Here is a 15,806-nt window from a genome sequence, read left to right as displayed (position 1 = left end):
ATTCTTTAATCCCCTTAACGCTCCCTGATGTACAGTTGCGTCACGGAGGTTTGGTGTTTGAATGGATCTGGGGTTGATCCTGACGCCCTTGCTCATGGCTGTTGAAGAAAATAAAAATAAATCTTATTCGTATAGCGCCAACTTATTCCGCAGCGCTTTCCAGTAATAAAATAAGATTGGACTTCTCTGGTCGCAGCGAAGCAATATTTATCCCTCATGATGAACCCGGCCGAAAAAAATACACAGCAGAATTGTGTTGTTTTTTTTTTGGGTGCTCAATGTACAAGAAAAGGAATTTAAGGGATCAAAAAGTCACACGTCCACCAAAACGGGACCAATAGGAACTACGAGATGTCCTGCCGAACCAGCCCTCAACTAATAGTCATGGCGGCAGAAGATAATTTACATTAATATCCCCCCCCTCTAAGATGGCGGTAGCATGTGGTGGTGGGGGGTCCCCCTGTTTTCACACCTCTTAGGCCTCCCTCACACGGGGCGTTTTATATGCCTTTTCAGCCCAGCGCTAAACGCTGTACAACATTCCCATTCATTTCAATGGGGCTGCTCACACAGGGCTGAAAACACAGCGCCTCCCAACGCTGCGCTTTGACAGCGATACATGTTCTATTTTGGGGCGTTTTCAGCCCTGCGTCGCCCATTGAAATAAATGGGCAGCGGTTTTAGCTCTGCTTAAAACGCGGCAACACTTGGTGCCGCGCTTTTGGCAGCGTTAACCACTCGCCGATTTTCGGGGGGAGGGCTTGCAATAGAAGCCCTACCCCGAAAATAAGTCCCAGCTAGGTAGAGAAAAAAAAGAAAATCACTCATTTAGCCGCTGCAGTCCAGGTCGCGGCCGCTGGTCTCTGCCGCTGATCCGGGCTTCCCTTGCATTCACAAGTCTATTGCTGGAGGCCAGGTTTGAGAACCCCGCCTCCGGCAATAGAGTGCTGTGATTGGTTGTCGGCACGCTCTATGCCCAATCACAGCCCTTCATTGACTGTCTCAGCCAATCAGCGCCGGCAAGCTCTGATTGGCTGAGACAGTCAATGAAGGGCTGTGATTGGTTGTTGGTGCTTGCTCGATGCCAAATCACAGCACTCTATTGCCGGAGGCGGGGTTCTCAAACCTGGCCTCCGGCAATAGACTTGGGAGTGCCGAGGAAGCCCGGATCAGCAGCAGAGACCAGCGGCCGCGACCCGGACTGCAGCGGCTAGGTGAGTATTGCTTTTTTTTTTTTTCTTCTTTTCAGCATTCTTGGCTGCGTTTTCAGCCGAGCTGCTGAAACGGGGCGGAATCTGCAGTAACGCAGCGTTGACAAACGCTGCGTCTCTGCAAACGCCGTGTGAGGGAGGCCTTACGTTTTTTTTTTAAAGCTTTCTTTAGTACATTAAATGGTACCATTTGAAAATACAAGTTGTCCTGCATGACTCGGTGGGCGGGGACGCATATTCACGCAACACTTGCGCTGTGCTGACTGCGGAAGTATAGCATGACGGCTGGCTTCCATTGACTCCAACGGTGTGAACATTGAGCTATTAGGTTCAATAGAACCTAATTGCTGCAGCATAACGAGGCGTAAGGGAGGACTGTTTGTACCTTAAGGACCAGACGCTTTTTAGGGATTTTAACAATGTGGTCGTTTTCCTATGGCAGCGTTTGGTTGGCGCCTGCTTTCGGTTATTTTCTTCTTTTTTTTATGTATATATTTTTATTTTATTCTGTAATGTGTTACATTTATTTCTTTTTTACTCTCTGATCCCCGTGTCTCGTAACACCTCTGGGGGTCATTCACATGGGATTTTTTATCTGACACTTTCCCGCTGTAGCTGGGGCATCCATAGGAGACCCAATTACAGAGAAAACATCCCCTGTAGTGACAATGGTTACTGGCAGAGCTGATCGGGGTCTCCTAGGACCCTGCAGCTCTGCTGTGCTAGGGGCACCCAGCGGTCACACGATTGCCGGCTCACGTAGTGGAAGAAACACTTACATTTCTTAGTACATAGCATTCATTGAGTGCTGTGTACCCGGGAAAGGAAGGCAGAAGGGGTTAAAACCTGTTCTCCCTTCTCCTCTGGGTTCTCAGCTGTGACGAACAGCCCAGAACTCGACTTGCTTCTGCTTGATTGCAGGTACAGTGGCTTTAATCCCACACCATATTTCTGTTATCAGGCGGGATTAAAGCCCAGGACCAAGCGCTGTAAATTTACAGCGCTTCGCTCTTAAGGGGTTACGGCTCAGTCCAGTTTTTCTGAGCAAAGTCGTGTTTTTGTTTTTGTTTCCTCTAGAATCCTGATCATTAAGGTCCATTTTTGTTACTGACTTCCGTCCGTTGTTGATCTAAACGAATCGTCCTAATTGTACTCTTGGAGCTCCTGGCTTGTCCCGCGGATCCTGCCACATACAACGTCTTGGCATTATGTCGTGTCTCTTAATTGATCTTATAATTTTTGGAGGAAGATTCTGCATAAGTGTCTCCTGTTGAAGTTGCTTCCTCTACCTCCCTGCCCCCTGCTCCCATAGACTTCTATTGGAAGTATCAGACAACACTGTTGCTATCCATATTATCTCTATTAGAGCTGGGTAGTACTTGCAAGAAGTGGGTATATAAATAGAAGGGAGCCCCCTAGTGGCCGGCATGTTAGACTGCACAAGTGTCACTGTCGGTAAAGTGATTTGCCCATCCTATTAATACAAGTTGGCCCAAAGTGCGCTGACTTCTTAAACAGATGTGCGCTATATATATTTTTCTGTTGTTCAGCCCTTTATTATAAGAAGGGCAGTTGCCTAGCAACCGTCACCACCCCAGTGGCACAATGCCAGCTCGGCAGCGGCCCCGACTCGTGGTCATGCTGTAGGGAGTCGCCTGCTTCTGTGGGCTGACTGGTTTCTTGGTTCACAAATGTCCTAGACCTTTGTCAGACAAAACTCCACCGCGTAGGCATTGTCTGCAAGCTTGGCTTTGGAGAAGATGGAGCCCTGGCAGAGATTCCAGGCGGCAGCCAATGCCATCTATCTGTACATGGCTTGCCCCATGGTCAGCCGTCCTGTCTGTGGTGGTGGATACATTATTGCAAAATGTAACGCGGTGGCTCCGATCTGTATGGGACGTGTTACTAGTAATGGGAGATACTGTAGAAGAAAGACCAGTACCTGGCGATGGAGAACATAGTAACATAGTTCGTACGGCTGAATGAAGACAATGTCCATCTAGTCCAGCCTGTCTAGCCTACTTGGTTGTTGATCCAGAGGAAGGCAAAAAAACCCCAAGGCCAGAAGTCAATTAGCCCTTTTGGGGAAAAGATTCCTTCCCGACTCCCTAATGGCAATCAGACTGTTCCCTGGATCAACCTCTAATAGTTCCTACCTGCCTGTATACCCGGATTAACAATTAACCTAATATTTATATCCTGTAATATCCTTCTCCAGAAAGACATCAAGTCCCTCTTAAACTCCTCTATGGATTTTGCCATCACCACATCCTCAGGCAGAGAGTTCCACAGTCTAACTGCTCTTACAGTAAAGAACCCCTCTACTGTGTTGGTGATGAAACCTGCTTTCCTGTAGACGTAGCGGATGTCCTCTTGTTACCGTCGCGGTCCTGGGTGTAAACAGATCCTGGGAGAGATCCTTGTATTGTCCCCTCATGTACTTATACATGGTTATTTGGTCGCCCCTTAGCCGTCTTTTTTCCAGGGTGAATAATCCCAGTTTTGGGGCCTCTCTGGGTATTCCAGTCCCTCATTCCATGTATTAGTTTAGTTGCCCTTCTTTGAACCCCCTCCAGCACTGTGACCTCTTTCCTGAGCCCCGGTGACCAGAACTGTGCGCAGTATTCCATGTGAGGCCTGACTAGTGCCTTATATAGTGGGAGGATAATGTTCTCGTCCCTCGCCCCTATACATCTTTTAATGCATCCCAAAACTTTATTTGCTTTTGCAGCAGCTGACTGGCATTGGTTACTCCAGTTTAGTCTATAATCCACTAGTACCCCCAGGTCTTTTTCCATATCACTTTTCCCTAGCAGTACCCCAATTAGTGTATATTGGTGACATCCGTTTCTCCTGCCCATGTGCAGAACCTTACATTTATCCACATTGACCTCCATTCACCATCCCCCCCCCCCCCCCCCCCCCCCCGGCTTATCTTGGTCCGTTTGTAGCCGCACATTGTCCTCCGCTGCATTGATTATATTGTATAATTTTGTATCATCTGCAAATATTGATATTTTGCTGTGCAGCCCCTCTATCAGGTCGTTGATAAATATATTGAACAGAATGGGGCCTAATACTGAGCCCTGTGGCCCCCACTAGTGACGGGGGCCCAATCAGAGTACAAACCATTTATGTGGGCTAGTGTGGAGGAAGCCGCCTGCTCCAGGTCTTGGCATTACCTCTGCCGGCCCACTTAGTAGCCACACCAAACTTGCTGTCATCGGACATGACTCTCTTCTCGAAGACCTTCTCCGTTGAGGAGCCATTCTCTTATACATTGGCGCTCATTCAGAAGTCTCATTGCAGATCCAGGCCCGCCGAATAGTGCCGCCGCAACGTGCCGTAAATACTGACGCTTGGATTGTAGCCCCGACGGTTCCACTTTTTAAGGATTTATTTTCCCACTTTTCAAACAAACCAGAGATCCACGGATACGGTCGGCTGGATCATGTGATACCCCGCCAGGACCTTCCCCCCCGGTGGGCCGGAGCAGTTGGGTGTGTTGTGTAGGGAGACGGGAATACGGCTCCTCTTAGACGGCACCCTTTAGTTTGATGACGTCACCCGCTGGTTCGCTCAAGCAATCAGTGTTTCACGTTCGCTCAGCGGTTCAGACATGAGGACAAGCGAACGCACCGACGATCCGTTATATGCCTGCAGAAACTGAATGACGAAGGAGCTGCGAATGATTCCCATTCAGTTCAAACGCAAACCAACATCCGAGCGGCGGCGGAGCCGGTCACTGCTGTTTGCTTAAACAATCCTTCCGTATAGAAGCGCCCTACACCGTCGCCGGAGAAAAGTGTAAATGAGTGTTTTTTGTTTTCTTGGTGTCTAACGGGTGTCTTCCACGCCCACTAAAAGCTACGCTGAGCCTCCATTTATCTCACTGGGGCCTCTCAGACAAGTGTGTTGGCGCAGCGGTTTGAGCACGCACGTTCTATTTCCAGCGCTGCCGTGCGTTTTTCACGTTCTACGCTCCCCATTGAATGCGTTAGTGTTGTGCGCGGGGTTTTACATGCTGCTTACGCCCCCGGGAGGGGACAGAATGGTGACGTCATCGGCTGACGATAACGCGGCGTTTTCCGAACACTTCTGGGAGTGGCCCTGGGGACCATTTAGAGCCAGTTGATCGCTTGAGCGACCGCCGTCTGTCCTCCTGCAGACTGTTTATACCGGCAGATAAATCGTTCGCTCGTTCTGACACGAAATCCTTCACATTCGCCATATAAGGGAGAAGGACTGAACGAGCGCCATGTAAGGGGGGAGAAGGACTGAACGAGCGCCATGTAAGGGGGGAGAAGGACTGAACGAGCGCCATGTAAGGGGGGAGAAGGACTGAACGAGCGCCATGTAAGGGGGGAGAAGGACTGAACGAGCGCCATGTAAGGGGGGAGAAGGACTGAACGAGCGCCATGTAAGGGGGGAGAAGGACTGAACGAGCGCCATGTAAGGGGGGAGAAGGACTGAACGAGCGCCATGTAAGGGGGGAGAAGGACTGAACGAGCGCCATGTAAGGGGGGAGAAGGACTGAACGAGCGCCATGTAAGGGGGGGAGAAGGACTGAACGAGCGCCATGTAAGGGGGGGAGAAGGACTGAACGAGCGCCATGTAAGGGGGGGAGAAGGACTGAACGAGCGCCATGTAAGGGGGGGAGAAGGACTGAACGAGCGCCATGTAAGGGGGGGAGAAGGACTGAACGAGCGCCATGTAAGGGGGGGAGAAGGACTGAACGAGCGCCATGTAAGGGGGGGAGAAGGACTGAACGAGCGCCATGTAAGGGGGGGAGAAGGACTGAACGAGCGCCATGTAAGGGGGGGAGAAGGACTGAACGAGCGCCATGTAAGGGGGGGAGAAGGACTGAACGAGCGCCATGTAAGGGGGGGAGAAGGACTGAACGAGCGCCATGTAAGGGGGGGAGAAGGACTGAACAAGCGCCATGTAAGGGGGGGAGAAGGACTGAACGAGCGCCATGTAAGGGGGGGAGAAGGACTGAACGAGCGCCGTGTAAGGGGGGGAGAAGGACTGAACGAGCGCCGTGTAAGGGGGGGAGAAGGACTGAACGAGCGCCGTGTAAGGGGGGGAGAAGGACTGAACGAGCGCCGTGTAAGGGGGGGAGAAGGACTGAACGAGCGCCGTGTAAGGGGGGGAGAAGGACTGAACGAGCGCCGTGTAAGGGGGGGAGAAGGACTGAACGAGCGCCGTGTAAGGGGGGGAGAAGGACTGAACGAGCGCCGTGTAAGGGGGGAGAAGGACTGAACGAGCGCCGTGTAAGGGGGGGGAGAAGGACTGAACGAGCGCCGTGTAAGGGGGGGAGAAGGACTGAACGAGCGCCATGTAAGGGAGAAGGACTGAACGAGCGCCATGTAAGCGGAGTGACAAGTGAAGGAGCCAACTTTATGCCAGCTGAAAACATGCCGAGCGAGAAGTGACCAATTCCCGTTTGTCGCCCAGCCACTGGCCGGTTCACACAGAACGTTAGCCTTCATTTTTGTTCTTTTTTACCGATAATTGGTCTAATTTGTGTATTTTCCGTAGCGCGGGGGCGGCGGAGTAGAACTGCCTTGGAATGGTGTAAGTGATAAAATGGTGGGGATAGTGGGGGGTCTGTGGCGGGGGCATATGGGAGGTGCAGAATAACTTGGGGCCAAACTGCTTCTGCAGCTCTGTTCTAAGAAGAAGTGACTCTCCTTAAGAGCCGAGTGGTTGAGTCTGGAGGCGACACGAGGGCTCGTGGTGAATGGTGGTCCCTAAACTGGTCCTAGTATGAGCCCTCCATAACTGCCGTTACAAGGACTTGTCTGCCTGGACAACAGGGACCGCAGAGCATCGCTTCATGGCTGGATAGAGCAGTGATGCCGCGGAGACTCCGCATTACCGTTGCTGTGCAGTAAGGGGCGCTGCTGCACCAGAGCAGCCTTCACCTGCAGGCTAATCTGTGATCTGGCCCCCTCCACCGGCGCTCCAGAAGCGGCTCTGACGTATTTTCATTCATGGCAAACTCCGGCGAGGTTATTAATGTAAAGCTCTCATTCAGTGGTGCAGAGCTGCGTGTCTGTGTGGGCGGCGGGATGGCAGCGGCTGCAGAGAAGCCCTCACGCCGGCGGAATCCAAATAGCTTTCCTGAATAATCTCCTAAGATAAAAGCTGCATCCTCTCACTGCTGGGAATAAGACGGCTACAAATAGCCCCCTCTGAGGCCTACGATTGGTCGGCCCGCCGCTCCCCGTCATCCTGCGCTCTTGGAGCGGCTATTATTTACCAAGCAGCTCGTTGTCAAAGGAAACTAATTTTTCCAGTTAATCTAAAAGACTTTGTAGTGTCGGGCCGTCGGCGCCTCCATGTAGTAGTTGGTACAAATACACTGGTCTACAGGAAGTAGTCGGACCCACCGACAGTGCAGGACCTGCAGGCACACTCCCTGCAGGTCCTCCACCCTATCGGACTCCGTAGAGTATAGAAGCCGGGTAACAGAGCGGACCTCCCCGCGCGGCGCGGCGCCTGGTGGAGAACGAGTGTTCAGCGTTGTACGCAGACACTATATAGGGGTACAATGTGGACCCTATACATGGAGCCTAAGGACTCCATCACATGACCGTGTTGATACAGCATATTCCACATATGGGTTTTGAATACGCTGTACCAATCTGCCATAGATGCCCGTGCTGCCAATCACATTTCGTGAAATATGCGCACAATAAAGATCGCAGCAAGCTCTGTTTTGGCACGTATTAGATGCACATACATGCTAAGATGGTGCATGGCAAATATGTAATGTCATTGTGTACGTGAGGCGTGCGACCGGACATGCAGGCGGCACGCAGTGAATCATGTCTGTGTGCAGCATCCCTCCTACCGTCAGAGGATGGGACGCAACCAGCGGCGACGTAGCGGCGGTAGATCCTTCGCTTGTCTGCATCTACACGCAATGTAATTCAATATTTTTGGTGGTTCGTTGGATCACAACTGCCTCTGGTCAGCCTTCCACCGCTGCTGTGATGCCGGTTTATACTAAAGGGTTTGCAGTGGGTGAGCGATGACCTTTAGGTCCACCTGAAAATGGTCAGCAATAATCTGCAGCTTTCTCACTGATCGCTCGCTGCGCTGCACACTGGATCTGATGATGGTTCACACAATTGTGCCGTGTAAAAGGGCCCAGTGATGTGGAGCCTCATCTGTGCCTTTAAGGCTGGAGGCGACATACTTGAAGTTCTCTGCCCTCCATGTCCGGATCCTGAGTGTCACGACTAGCGATGGCAAAACCCGTGTAGGGAAGGAACGCCAACAATCCCTGCGGCAAGAACGCTGCGTGCGGTGGTTGGGGCACAGCTTTATGGAGCTCATTTTAGGTATATACAGCAGATACCAGAATTGGTGAGCTTGCAGCTAGGATCTTGTCCTACAAGCACACCAGCGTCCGGTAATGATGCCGCACTATCAAGGTTATTGATGTGGAAGAAGTCTGCATCCCGACAAAGTTGTTCTGGTGAACAGAAGTATGAAGCCGGTGCATGCAACCTGTGGGCTAGGGGGCAACATGCGTCCCGCGATGCCATCCTGTGTGGTGCCAACCATCTAGATGCAGAAATGTCTGTGTGGCTGCTCACATGCAGTTTCCAGGCTAGACTGTAGTGGTACACTGCTCAGGGGCACAGATGGGTAAGTACTAGAGATGAGCGAGTATATTCGCTAAGGCACATTACTCCATCGAGTAGTGCCTTAGCAAAGTATCTTCCCGCTCGTCTCTAAAGATTCGGGGGCCGGCGGGGGATAGCATGGAGGAACGGAGGGGAGATCTCCCTCTCCCGCTCCCCGCCGCAACTCGCCTGTCACCCGCGGCGGCCCCGAATCTTTAGAGACGAGCGGGGAGATACTCGGCTAAGGCTCTACTCGCTCAAGTAATGTGCCTTAGCGAGTATACTCGCTTATCTCTAGTAAGCACTAATGGTGCAATATGTAGCCACCTCTGGGTCCCTAAAGTGGAACTACACTTTCAGCTAACATTTGACATATGAAAAGTATTGATCAATGGGGTCCTCCTGCTAAGACCCCCACTGATCACTAGAATGAGGGGCTGCAGTGCTCACCTGACCTTTGGCTGTCTTTGCTGCTCTTCCGGCCCCTTCCGGCAGCTGAAGACGGCCCGCATAGAGGTGCACAGCACTTTATATAGACCTTCATGAGGGCCGTCTGCAGCTGCCGGAAGGGGCCACAAAGCAGCAAATTTGGTGGAGGGAAGGGGGGTGTGGGGCACAGTGCTCAGGTGAAAGCTGCAGCCCCCTCATTCTAGCAGTCAGTGGTGATCTCGGCAGTGGGATCGCCACCGATCGATACTTTTTATATTTCTATGACGTCAAAATTTAGGTGAAAGTATAGTAAATGTACCTTTCTTTTCTGGGAATCTACAACGGTGAGGGCGGCACATGTACAGACTCCCCCTCTGGAGGGCTGGTTGCATCTACCAGACAATATGCCATAAATGTCTCAGGCGGTGATACCTCCAAGCTCATGTATATATTGTGGCCCTTGGACTTTCACAGTGAAACAGACAGTTTACAAAATAACAAAAACATCTTGAGCTCCTTGTGAGGTCTCCTTAGTCATTGTGCCGGTACACCATGTATCACCAAACGGAAGACAAAACCCCGACACAAGGGTAACCCATCAAAGATCTGTAGCCAAGAGGCTGCCATAAGAATAATACTGACAAACTGATGTTTAAGAGCTATTACCAAGAAGAAGAGATACGAAGCTCTTGCGCACACTCGGAAACCGGGAAAGGTAAGTATGTTGCCCTTTATTTCATGGGGCAAACGAGAATACCGTCCTGGAAACCTGTTTCTTCATCAGGCCGTCCCGAAGGAGCGAAACGTGTTGCCTGAATTGTGTTGCAGATGTTTTCTTTGCATCCATTCCTGACGCGGGTTGGAGCTGCGGCCGCCAGTCTTCAGAGCCGCCTCACAGCTGGGTGGTACACTGGGGTCCTTGTGAGGGTTTCCGCTCGTTTCTATACAGTTTCTGTGTCCGGGGTTACTCGGGGGACTCTTCTGAAAACCAATGCAAAAACTATCAAACAAGTCCACCTCTACTGGAATGGTTGGCACTGATGGACCTTCTGTGTGTCGGCCCTCGACCGGCCATCGATCTTAATGGTAAATTACTGGTTTTCTAGAACAAATAAGCCACCGCTGTAGCTGTCTGACGGACGCTTATTCCCTCTCCGGACTGAAATAAACTTGCATGTTCAGATGACGTTGGGAGACCAAGTGAAGCTCGAGTTGGAGGACTGGAGAAATGTACCTATGACATCTGGAAGATGCTGCTGCTGCTGATGCCCCTTCAGATGCCTTAGGCCGCCTGCAGACGGCCAAGTCGGATCCGGCTGCGAGAATTCTCGCAGCGGGACCCGACCCAAGCGTCTGCAGAGAACAGCCCGGGCACTCGCCTCTCCCGCGCCCCCCAGCTCTTTCATGTGCCGGGCAGCCGGCGCATGTGCAGAGTGCAGCCAACCAGTAGGCAGTCTTCCATCTCCTGAGCTGAAATTGGCAAATCAAAACTGGGACCAGTAGGTCTTGATGTTGGGCCACCAGGCTGTTTAAGCCGACTAGTAGATTGTAGTCTACCGTTCGGCCGCCGCTGCCTGCGGGCCCTTTAACACAGAACAATTTTAAGTGTAAACATGGCCAATGAATGAACGGCAAACAGTTCGCTTATCGCTGGTTCATTTTATGCAGGCATGACAGTCCTCGTCCCCATTCACTGGTGCGGTCCCTGAACGACCGACGATCGAGCACATGATGACAAATATGAAATATTACCTGCTTGTGTAAGCGACTGCATGTTAAGGCAAACGACTTCTCACAGAAGTATACATTTTTAGAGTTGTTTATGAAGAAATCCAAGAGCCTCGTGTGGTGCAGGGTGTTAAGGCAGCAGAATGCGGTCCTAAGCTCTCGCTCACCACCTGAAGGTTGCAGGTTCAATCCCCGCTTGGTTCAGGTAGCCGACTCAAGGTGGACTCTTCCTACCATCCTTCCGAGGTTGGTAAAAGGAGTACCCAACTGGCTTGGGGGTAAAGATGACTAAAGAAGGCAATAGCAAAAACAGTCTGCCAAGAAATGTCACAATGTGACCTCTAGCAGTCAGTCACGACTCACTAGGACTTCACCCCACCGTTAAGAAATCCAGAGAACTCAAAGTTTCCCAAACATTTTCTTGACTTATACACTTCAAATAAATGCTACAAAGTAAGGGCTGTATTTCTACTATTTTGGTTTGAGGCTGCTGGACCTCGTTAATTCGTAGTACTTGCACTCGTGGTTCCTGCAGAGTATTCATCCATCTGTTGATCATTGGAGACCTTTTGAGATCTCCTGGTCTGTTTGATAACTAAGCCGCATTGCTGCTATAGCTCCGTTATAAAGGGAGGCCATGATGTTAGTGTGAACCCCACGTCAAGGAATGATTGTCTGTCGCCCGTGTATCCGGTCACCAAGTGTTAAACTACATAGATGCAGTTTAAAAGTAAACCATGTCCACCAAATTGGCCGGCCCCCCCCTGCACCCGGCTGGCTCTCAGGAAGCTCCCCTGTACACTTGCAAACAATTTTTCTTCATGGGGGGAAACAAAATTCTTTCGATGTCCCTCAGCAGTTTGGTAACTTCTCTAGATTCATTATTTATTAAAGGGCCACGCCTGTGAAAATATTTTTCCATCCCTGCACTCTTCACTTCATTGCATGTTGCACCCTGGAAGGGTTTGTGTATTGCAGCCACTTCCATGCAGTGCAGCCCCGTGTCTAGTACTGTCGGGCTCAACCATGATGTGAAACTGAAAGTAAAAAATCTCAGCCTCAAAATGGTGTCTGATGAGCATCAGACAGGAGGCTGCACTGCATGGAAGTGGCTGCAATACACAGAAGAAACCTCCAGAGTGCAGCAGGATGGAAAAATGTGTTTTTGAGGAAGCCCTTTAAACTCCACCCCTATCCCCCAGCAGGCACTGATGGTTTAGACTCTAGCTAATGCATCATGGGATTGATTTTTAAGGTGAAAGTAAAATTCTCATCTATCCCATGATGCATAAGCGGAGGCTATACCCTTTTTGCCCTGTCGGGGGGGGAACAATCTCAAAGGAGGAGTTGCTCCTGTGTAAACTCCCATTTCCCAATGCGATAACGTAGGCTTATACCCCCCACCCCACCCCCCACCCCACGCTCCCTCGGTCTCCTTCTGACGTCACATTTACGGGCTGCCCCAGCCTGTTTGCAGGCGCTGCAGCCAAGAATGGCGCTCAGCAATCGTTCCCTGAGCTCTGTTGGCGACAGCGCCTGTGTCATCCCATTAACCAGGTGGGACTGCAGACTGTAAACAAGGAGTGGAGGGCCGAGCAGTGCAGGACACAATGGGGAGAGGTGGGTATATGTCTGTTACTGCATGGGGAATGGGTTTTATACAGGGGCTGCAGCTCTGACAACCCCTCTTACTATTGGCTCCTATAGTTTTTTTAAGTGAGCTGCAGAACTTAAATGTACAGTCAGCAGGATGAATTGTGATCTCCTCTATTATACTTGTGTGACATGAGTTCTGCGATCCTAATCAGTTGTGATCCTCTAATGCGTGTGAACCGTATACATGAAGATCACAATTTCACATAAGTGATGTGAGATGTTTTTGAATTAAACTCTTTGCATCTGTGTGAAAAACCAATGTGGGCTATCGGGCGGACTTTCTTGGCACTCAACCTTGTGAATATAGCCTGTGATGGGAGGGTCGGTGCCCCCTCTAGGCTCATGTAACAGCTTCACACAAACCGAGCATTTGACTAAAAACTGAGCACATCAACCCAAGTAGATCTGCGTGGGTCAAAATTGAAATCACATGCCTATCTGAGGAGGAAGAGGCCGGGAGTTTCAGATAGAGAGGAATAACTAACGACAGTAACACGAGCGCACTTGTATATACTGGTGAGATTAAACCCCGGACTCCAGTGCTAACCCCTGAGCCATCATGTTGCCTGATGTTCAATTTCATTCAAGCAGAACGGACACTGCATTATCCCAGTGCCGGGGTGGAGGGTCGTCCTCTGTAAAGCCCTGCATCCTACACAAAGCGTAATGGGGTACCAGTTTTGCCTGGAGCGTCCCGTCTGAAAGGAGTTATCCAGGTTGTAGAACCTGATGACTTATCCTCGAAATAGGCCATCAATACCTGATCACCCGGGGGCCGACTCTCTGCTCTCGTGTGTGACGGGGCCGCAGCTCTGTGGGGTCTCCCAATATTCTACATCCGTTTGTACTGGAACGCCGTGTTCTTGTAGCCGCCGTGTCCCCTTCACCGCGGTGACACAACGTTGCAATATGGTGTTTGGAGTAGGAAGTAAAATGAGCTCATAGGAGCGGCACGATGCAGATCTAAGACCAGCCTTCAGCGTTACTTCAGGGGGCTTTGTCAGGTGAGCGGACGGCGTGCAAAGAGTGGGGAACCTTCTTGTTCTACGCCACCTCCAGGTCTTCACATCTGAAATCCTTCCTTTTCCTTCTAGGAATGCTGGAATATGACCCAACCAAGAGGTTTTCAATACAGCAGATTCGTCGACACAAGTAAGTCGTTTCCTTCTGTTTCATGTTCGTTATGTCAGACCTGTTTAATAGTAGTTGGTTGGACAGACGTTGGACGCTGCTGTCAGATGAGATGTGTAACAAGTGGTTTCAGCAGAGGATTACAGGAGTTCAGGCAGTACAGCTGGGATGTATAGACCCTGCAGCACCAGTATCTTTATCGGACCCCTCCACCGGAGAAGAATGTAGCCTGCGGGTGGTGACCACTAGCCCATCACGGGCCGGCCGGCAGGAGTCTGACACTTCGGTATTGTTAAACATAACGTGAAATCCCTGCAATGGTCCGTGTGACTCAAGTCGTCCCTAAAGGGGGGCTCATCAGACTCTGGTGGTAGATCCGTGGGGTATGCCATGAAGCCCACATGGATGTAGGCCCAACCATGAGACTAAACTGCACAGGAGGACCAGCTGTCCTAACCAAGAGCTCTATAGTGTCAGGTCGGCTTTATAATCAGTCAGTCGCTGGACATCGGCTTTGTAGTTTGGCACGTACTCCGCCTCAAAGAGTCTCCATCATTTAGTAGTTTATTAAGTGCACGGGTCTCAAACGCTTCATCATGACTCGCTGTCTGTGTGCAGCCGGGCCCCCAAACCAGCCGGCTTTTTATCCCTATCCCCTGGTGTATCTGTGCAGTGATTTTGGAGAAACTTACATTTTACTAGTGGCAGCACATGCATAGAGGACTACTTTTAAAGTAGTCCTGGATATTCATGCAGGATAGTTACACCCCCCTGCCCTTCAGCCATTGACTGCTGTCTGTAGATTACTGTGTGTACAGAGAGCTGCCACTCATTGGCTGGAGGGTGGGGTGGGTGTGGCTAGCCTGCAGCTCATGAATATGCAGGTCTGTCTGTGTCTGGGAGCTACTAATGAAATGTAAGTTTCTCCCAAACTACTGCACAGATTCACATGGCAGACCTATCACTGTGATTGGTGTGACAAGCTCTACCTGATGGTGCTCAGGGGCTGCCAAAATATGGTCAGCGTCCCTTTAACTAGAGAACTTTAACCCCTTAGTGACCGCCAATATGCTTTTTTACAATGGTCACTTAGAGGAAATATTCGGATATGCCGTACAACATGCATATGAATCAGCATAAGGTGGGCACACACCAGGCGAGGACTCCGGGCTCCAACAGCTGGGAAAGGAAAAACCCAGAGAAAAATGTCAACGCGTTATTTATTCTGCGTGCTGAATGGCATCCAAACAAATGTAATAAATTGTTATACTTGCATTAAGTGTATCCCAAAATGATGTATCCCAAAAGTTGCTGTGTGAGTCGCGGGGGGCGGGGGCATACGGCCTTGTAGATGGGAAAATTAAGGCGTTTTGGCTCTAGAATAGAGATGGACCGAACTGAAAAATTGGTCATTGGGGCCTATGTGGGCCCACGGTTAATGGTTGAAGCCCCCCTACATTAGGCCTTTGCCTTGTCTTAGGTCTCTGTGGACAACACACGTCCCCATGTATGGCTCACTAGTGAATTCTTCCGGCCGCTCTCCTCCACACTTTCTCTATACTTGCAGCACGTTTCCTATTGCGTTCCTCCAGTTTCGTCCGCCCTCCCTCCTCTCCTCCGTATATCCTACATTTACTTCTGCCTTGCTTTACCTCCCTCTATCTGCGTCATAGTTATTCCTATGGGGACTGTGCCGAGCAGCAGCGTGCCTGAGAGCAGATCTTCTATGCATGTATATCTGAGAGCGGCGCGCCACGAGGGGGTTAGCAGTAGCGGCTGGAGGGTTTTCTGATTTAACCACTTTACCTCTCCGTCCTCCAACCTGCATTTATCAATGGGCTGAAGATTCCGTGAAGGAAATGACTGAAGTTTCAGAACACAAAGTGCTCCGTTGAACACGTCCGTGGAACTTTGTAAATGCATTAGTTCCCAAATCTTTGTAATAGTAAGACCTTGTGTTGTCGGGCCCGTGACGCTGCCCCTCTCCGCCTGCAGTTCATGACCACTTTCT

General features: G+C 50.6%; 1 protein-coding gene across 1 annotated transcript in view; it reads left to right on the top strand.

Moving 5' to 3' along the window:
• The window catches only part of STK11 (serine/threonine kinase 11), a 49,007-nt gene that overhangs the window by 22,103 nt on the left and 11,098 nt on the right, over positions 1-15,806 (top strand). The window contains exon 7 of the mRNA XM_066604740.1: positions 13,759-13,816. Within this exon, the coding sequence (XP_066460837.1) occupies positions 13,759-13,816 (58 nt within the window). The remainder of the gene's footprint in view (positions 1-13,758; positions 13,817-15,806) is intronic.

This window comes from Eleutherodactylus coqui, chromosome 5 (assembly GCF_035609145.1).
Source record: "Eleutherodactylus coqui strain aEleCoq1 chromosome 5, aEleCoq1.hap1, whole genome shotgun sequence".
NCBI lineage: Eukaryota > Metazoa > Chordata > Amphibia > Anura > Eleutherodactylidae > Eleutherodactylus > Eleutherodactylus coqui.
The sequence above is the reverse complement of the archived record's forward strand: the minus strand, read 5'-3'. Positions and strand labels throughout refer to the sequence as shown.